At 41.1% G+C, this 7,500-nt stretch overlaps 1 protein-coding gene across 1 annotated transcript in view; it reads right to left on the bottom strand.

Moving 5' to 3' along the window:
* Window positions 1-7,500, bottom strand: part of LOC120566569 (diacylglycerol kinase theta) — a 45,144-nt gene that overhangs the window by 18,018 nt on the left and 19,626 nt on the right. The window contains exons 6-11 of the mRNA XM_039813086.1: window positions 7,297-7,450; window positions 4,784-4,851; window positions 3,921-4,025; window positions 1,779-1,993; window positions 243-333; window positions 83-137 (exon numbers count right to left, since the gene is read on the bottom strand). Coding sequence (XP_039669020.1) covers window positions 83-137; window positions 243-333; window positions 1,779-1,993; window positions 3,921-4,025; window positions 4,784-4,851; window positions 7,297-7,450 — 688 coding nt within the window. The remainder of the gene's footprint in view (window positions 1-82; window positions 138-242; window positions 334-1,778; window positions 1,994-3,920; window positions 4,026-4,783; window positions 4,852-7,296; window positions 7,451-7,500) is intronic.

Genomic DNA, 7,500 nt, shown 5'->3' with positions numbered 1-7,500 from the left:
TGGATCTCACAGATTTCAAATAATGCAAGTAAAAACGGTTTTGTATGGCAGGGCACTTTTAACTCTGGACATTAGCGCTCACCTTGCTTGCTGCTCATGCAGACCTCCAGCAGACTGAAACCGGACGCGTCTTCCTCCTGAAACAACACAAGCATCTTATTTCGTACACTTCTATTCTGTATAAAATACTAAAACTGTGAAAAGTAGTTCCTGGAGGATGATTTTCTCTGAGTTACAGTCACCTGTCTGTGGAGCAGACCGAGGACCTCGTTGAGGACCGAAGCCGCTGTGCTGTTCTTAGAGACGGAGACGGACACGAAGGCTGCACCTGACCTGAAACACACACACAGCATGGGAGACCATTAAAGGCTAATTTCTGGATTTTTCAACCCTATTTTCCGATGCATTAGTGTCTAAGTGACTGAAATATTTGAAATTGGTCCAGTATTGAGCGTGAACGCTGTACCACGGCAGCCCTGAACCGACCTGTAATGTAACCCTACAGGACAGATGTTCAGCATCAGTTAGAGTCCACCAAAAGTTCTGTTTTTGCCGCTGACAGACTCAGATTATTATTCTAAGTGTCTGACAACATTATGGGATGGATCCCTACAGAGATAGACCTTTTAGTTAAAGAGTAAGATCCTTTTAGTTTAACATGAAACAGCCCCGAAATCACCATCACCAAACTCCACCAGACTCCATGTAAATAATCAGGACTTTTAGCGTGTATAGAGCCAGCATATCTCCACCAGACTCCATGTAAATAATCAGGACTTTTATCATCGTAAAACACACTTTTTTTCAAAGTGGACAGAAACTGAATAAAACTATCAGAAGCCGTCTGGTTCATCTTTCCACTGTTCCAACAATCACCACTCTGGTTTGGTTGAAATAAACCCTTAATTCACCCATTTACTCTATACACGCTAAAAGTCCTGATTATTTACATGGAGTCTGGTGGAGATATGCTGGCTATATACACACTAAAAGTCCTGATTATTTACATGGAGTCTGGTGGAGATATGCTGGCTATATACACACTAAAAGTCCTGATTATTTACATGGAGTCTGGTGGAAATATGCTGGCTATATACACACTAAAAGTCCTGATTATTTACATGGAGTCTGGTGGAGATATGCTGGCTATATACACACTAAAAGTCCTGATTATTTACATGGAGTCTGGTGGAAATATGCTGGCTCTATACACGCTAAAAGTCCTGATTATTTACATGGAGTCTGGTGGAAATATGCTGGCTCTATACACGCTAAAAGTCCTGATTATTTACATGGAGTCTGGTGGAAATATGCTGGCTCTATACACGCTAAAAGTCCTGATTATTTACATGGAGTCTGGTGGAAATATGCTGGCTCTATACACGCTAAAAGTCCTGATTATTTACATGGAGTCTGGTGGAAATATGCTGGCTCTATACACGCTAAAAGTCCTGATTATTTACATGGAGTCTGGTGGAGATATGCTGGCTCTATACACGCTAAAAGTCCTGATTATTTACATGGAGTCTGGTGGAGATATGCTGGCTCTATACACGCTAAAAGTCCTGATTATTTACATGGAGTCTGGTGGAGATATGCTGGCTCTATACACGCTAAAAGTCCTGATTATTTACATGGAGTCTGGTGGAGTTTGGTGATGATGATTTCGGGGCTGTTTCATGTTAAACTAAAAGGATCTTACTCTTTAACTAAAAGGTCTATCTCTGTAGGGATCCTTTCATAACGTTGTCAGACACTTGAACAGTGGTCTGTCTTACCTGGGCCAGCCGGCGTACACCCTGATGTCCTCAGCGTCTCGGGGCTTGGCCCTCAGCAGCCAGGCGTCGCCTCCATCCTTCGGAGAGCTCCGGTTGTCGGGGCCGCCGTTGCGGTTGAGGATGTCGTCGCTATGGAGACGCTGCACGCCGCCGACGTCCTGCAGCTCGTAGCCCAGAGGTTCATCGGGGAGGTAGAAGGCCCTCAGCGCCGCCTCCTGCAGGACAACACCAACATTGCAGCGTGAGGCCGAGGCTTATTATGTGAGATCTAGTCTCGCATAGCCAGACCCTCCTCCACAGCGCTGCGGAGGAAGGTCTGGCTAGTCCACATAAGCATTCCTTGATGAGACAACAATGTGCTCTGGTTTATTGCCATTTCTTTAAACCAATCACAATCATCTTGGGGCGGGGCTAAGTTCAAAAGTAGTTTTAGTCGTGCAACAGAAAACTCAGATTGGACAGATAGGCAAGGCAAGGCAAGGCAGCTTTATTTATAGAGCACATTTCAGCAACAGGGCAATTCAAAGTGCTTTACATAAAACATGAAAGAGCAGTTAGAACACAATTAAAAACAATTTAAAAGACAATAATACATTTTACAGTGCAGTATAAGAATTTAAAGAACTGAGAGATAAAATATGCTAATAAAGCGCAGTTAAAACATTTAAACATTACCCATGATTGACAAAAACTTGATATTATACTATTTCTTTTTCGATGTGATCATCACCACAAAGCTTAGTTCTTTTTTCGGCAAACCTTGTAAAACCCGGTACAGCCCTGCAGACAAAAATCTTTAGTCAAGTAAAGAACTTGTTCTTAAACTATTGTATTTCTTCTGCAGTCTGTCTCTAAATAGTCTAGAGCCTCTTTCAAATGTCATAGACTATTTCTGTAAGGGGTCCAGAGCCGCTTTAAAATGTCATAGAGTATTTTTAGGCCTTCCGCCTAAATTAGTTAGTTACTTCGACTAGCTTTTGACCAGCCCAACGTCTGTCTTTTCCGTCAATCTATTGTCCTGTCAGCATCTGAGAAATAATTAGAAATATGTCCGTGTCTGCACTAGGATGAAAATGATAAGAATTTAAAGAAAGAGCAGTTAAAACAGTTAAACATATAAAACCAGATAAAATAGGTTATTTAAAGAAAGGCAACATCAAAAAGAACTAAGAGTTGCAGCGGACTTGCAATTTTCAGGGAGTTTGTTCCAGATATGTGGAGCATAAAAACTGAAGTCTAGCTAGTCTAGGTAGCTGTCTGGATTTACCCTGCAGAGATCTGAGGACCAGGTAACCATAGTCTTCACAAATCAGCCGGAGGTTAGAACGCCAACACAGAGACAGAGGAAGGGGGACGAGACATCCGGACGAAAGGAGGAAACCAGAGCAATTCCCGGAAGTAGATCGCGTGGATAGAGACTATCTATATATGTGAGAGCATTATAATAACAATTGTCTTATGTGGCATTTAGTCTGGAGCAACGGAAGTACATTTCCAGGATTTGCCTCTTTCTCTGTGCGTTTCCGTTGTCTAACTCCACGGGAAACAACATCAAACTTTGAGCTAGCGAGCTACACGTTGAAAATATGAAGTTCTGAAGAACATTTGGACGGTGCAACAAGTCAGGTCTGCTCGGTTCTTTCAGGGAACGATTGTAGAGATTAACAAAGAATATGTTCAGGGCATTTCCTCTCTAACTGGGAGGTTTTGGGAGCGATTGGTGGGATTGCTGTGGACGAAGTACACACAGAGATACACTGGTAAGAGCCAATGAGGTGTAACCATGGATCAGCTCATTATAGCTAATAATAGCTCACTTTATACTGGATTGTGTCAACAGTTAACTCCATTTAATATTGTATGTGCCGTTTTCTTTTGCAGGATGCAAATGTTGCACCGACACAAGTTCCTTCCTGATACTTTATTTACTGCTGTGACATTTAAATGTTAAAAAACTGCTTTTACAAAATGATAATTACCTGCTTTGATGTTGAAAAACAGATATATATATATATATATATATTCCTAAAGTTTCCAATAAACATGGCTTGGTTTAACAACCTTCTGTAAACACATATGAGCCATGGACTCCAGCTGGAGATAGTGGTAGTGTGTGTGAAATGTTTTTGGGGAAGCCCTCACCACCACTTCCTCTTTCCTCGTGGCTCGATGGATGGAGACCAATCGGAAGCAGCCGCGCTTGACTGCATCATCTCCGTCAAACACCTTCACAAACTGTTTACCTGTGACACACACACACACACACACACACACACACACACACACACACACACACACACACACACACACACACACACACACACACACCCACACACACACACACACACAGAGATGCACACACACACACACACACTTTACACACACACAGCACACACACACACACACACACACACACACACAGCTACACAAACGTACTCACACACACACACACACACAGATGCACACACACGCGCCACTGCACACACACACACACCTTTAAATAAAAATAATCTTCATTGAGATACCTACTAAATTTTAAATAAAGTTGTGTGTGTGTGTGTTTATTTATGTTGTGTATTAATATGTATAATATATGATATTATTATTATTGTGTGTTTTGTTTATTGTATGGTATTTATGATGTTAATGTATATGTGCGATGTATTGTGTTGTAATGGATGATGTTTTATATATGTGTTGTATCTGTATGTGTGTATGTGTGTTGCTTATTATTATTATGATTTTATTGTGTGTGTGTATGTGTGTGTGTTGTGTGTGTATTATTGTTATTGTGTTATTGTGTGTGTGTGTGTGTTACGTGTTGTGTGTGTGTGTGTGTGTGTGTGTGTGTGTTTGTTTGTGTGTGTGTGTGTGTGTGTGTGTGTGTGTGTGTGTGTGTGTGTTGTGTGTGTGTGTGTGTGTGTGTGTGTGTGTGTGTGTTTGTGTGTGTTGTGTGTGTGTGTGTGTGTGTGTGTGTGTCTACGTGTGTGTGTGTGTGTGTGTACCGGCTCTGCAGCAGCAGGCTGAGCGTCTTTAGATGCAGCCGTAGACGAGTCGACATCATCCGAGTTATCTGATAGAAACATGGAGGGAAACACTGAGTCACTCAGATTTCTGGGAAATTTAAAGCAACAATAACGTCAGAAACATGACGGTACATGAATACACAGAAAATCAATCAACTGCTCCAACAACTGACGCTGTGTGTGACAGTTGTTTTAAGTTGTTTTAAGTTGTTTTAAGTTGTTTTAAGTTGTTTTAAGTTGTTTTAAGTTGAATCTCTTCAGGATAAATACAGTTCATCTACCGCATGTACACTTGCATATAGTTCTTAGATCCTAGCTGTACCTTTTTTCTATTGCCTGGTCACACACACACACACACACACACACACACACACACACACACACACACACACACACAAACACGTTAAATTTGTGAAAACAGAGTGAGTTTTTGCCAAGTTTTTATATTTTATTTTCACTTTTATCTGCCTTGTTCTTGAACTTGCAGAAAAACTTGACAAACCATTGATGCCACTATATATATATATATATATATATATATATATATATATATATATATATATATATGCCAAAAGTTTGGACACACCTTCTCATTCAATGTGTTTCTTTATTTTCTGTCATATTCAGAATAATAGTGTGCATATATTATTCTCAGGCTACATCTCCACCGCTACGTTTTGATTTTTAAGCATTTGAATTTTGAGCCAAAAGTGATCTCTGTTCACCAAGTGTTTTTATCCCTAAACCCAACTGTCCCGTTCTTGGAATGTCCTAGAAATGTATACAGGCCAAAAGTTTGGACACACCTTCTCATTCAATGTGTTTCTTTATTTTCATGACTATTTACATTGTAGATTCTCACTGAAGGCATCAAAACTATGAATGAACATATATGGAATTATGTACTTAACAAAAAAGTGTGAAATAACTGAAAACATGTCTTATATTTTAGTTTCTTCAAAGTAGCCACCCTTTGCTTTTTTGATAACTCTGCAAACCCTTGGTGTTCTCTCAATGAGCTTCATGAGGTAGTCACCTGAAATGGTTTTACCTTCACAGGTGTGCTTTGTCAGGGTTCATTAGTGGAATTATTTCCCTTATTAATAAAAAGCAAAGGGTGGCTACTTTGAAGAATCTAAATATAAGATCGGCACTCAATTATTCCAGCCTTTTAAAGTCCATAATTCATGTTCATTCATAGTTGCTGCTGCTCAATGAATCTAAATGTAATGTCATGATAAAAAAACGCCATTGAATGAGAAGGTAATCAAACTTTGGCTTCCTATTATATATATATATATATTTTATTATTATTATATACCTGCTCCTGGTCATTTCTAACAGTAAGAGTGCTGACATCACACAAGTTCACCTGTTTTCACATAAGAAATGACTCAAACCGTGAATAGATTATGTAAATAGTTGGAGATTAATGTAACAGTTGACATTTAATCGGTGTATCTTTGCAGCTCTGTTTCTGACGTGCTCCATTTTAAATCTGCTGAGACCTGCAGGGTCTGTGGTGTGGGCTCTCTGCAGGCCGCGTGCAGAACAGAAACTCAACGTGTTTGTTTAAAAAGAGTCTCACAAACACAGAGATCATTATTCATATCAGGGTTTAAAAAAAAAATAACTTTCACATCTCAGATGAAGACAAAGAGAAGCTCTCAGGAAATGAGCCGAGTGTTTCTGCTGCACACACAGCATCACAGAGGATGTGGTCTCTGTGTGTGTGTGTGTGTGTGTGTGTGTGTGTGTGTGTGTGTGTGTGTGTATGTGTGTTTGTGTGTCTGTATGCTTGTGTATGCTGTGTGTCTGTCTGTGTGTGTGTGTTTGTATGCTTGTGTGTCTGTATGCTTTTTGTGTGTGTCTGTGTGTGTGTGTCTGTATGTATGCTTGTGTCTGTGTGTGTGTTGGTATGCTTGCGTGTGTCTGTGTGTGTGTGTTGTGTGTCTGTATGCGTGTGTGTGTGTGTGTCTGTATGCGTGTGTGTGTGTGTGTCTGTATGCTTGTGTATGCTGTGTGTCTGTATGCTTGTGTGTATCTGTATGCTTTTGTGTGTGTGTGTGTGTGTTTGTTGTGTTGTTATGTGTGTGTTGTGTGTATTGTGTGTGTCTTTATGTTTTGTGTGTTTGTGTATTTGTGTTTTGTTGTGTGAGTGTATGTATGTGTGTGTGTCTGTATGCTTGTGTGTGTGTCTGTATGCTTGTGTGTGTGTGTGTGTGTCTGTGTGCTTGTGTGTGTGTCCGTCTCTGTGTGTGTGTGTGTCTGTATGCTTGTGTGTGTGTGTCTGTGTCTCTGTGTGTCTCTGTGTGTGTCTGTATGCTTGTGTGTGTGTGTCTGTGTGTCTCTGTGTGTGTGTCTGTATGCTTGTGTGTGTGTGTCTGTGTGTCTCTGTGTGTGTCTGTATGCTTGTGTGTGTTTGTCTGTGTGTCTCTGTGTGTGTGTGTGTGTGTGTGTGTGTGTGTGTGTGTGTGTATGTGTGTGTGTACCCAGTTCTTGGCTGCAGCTCTCGGTGATGCGGTAGCAGTGCATCTTGCTGAAGTTTCTGGAGTCGAGGCGGACGCAGGCCGGATGCAGCAGCATGCTGCGCAGACGTCCCAGAGTGCACTCTGGCGGCACGCCGAGGTAACACGCCGCGTGGCTCTGCACGCACGACAACACACCAGGGTTATTAGAGTCAACGTAATAAACAA

The sequence above is a fragment of the Perca fluviatilis genome, chromosome 10 (genome assembly GCF_010015445.1).
Source record: "Perca fluviatilis chromosome 10, GENO_Pfluv_1.0, whole genome shotgun sequence".
NCBI classification, from domain to species: Eukaryota; Metazoa; Chordata; class Actinopteri; order Perciformes; family Percidae; genus Perca; species Perca fluviatilis.
Note: the sequence above shows the minus strand (reverse complement) of the source record. Positions and strands in the feature narration are given on the sequence as shown.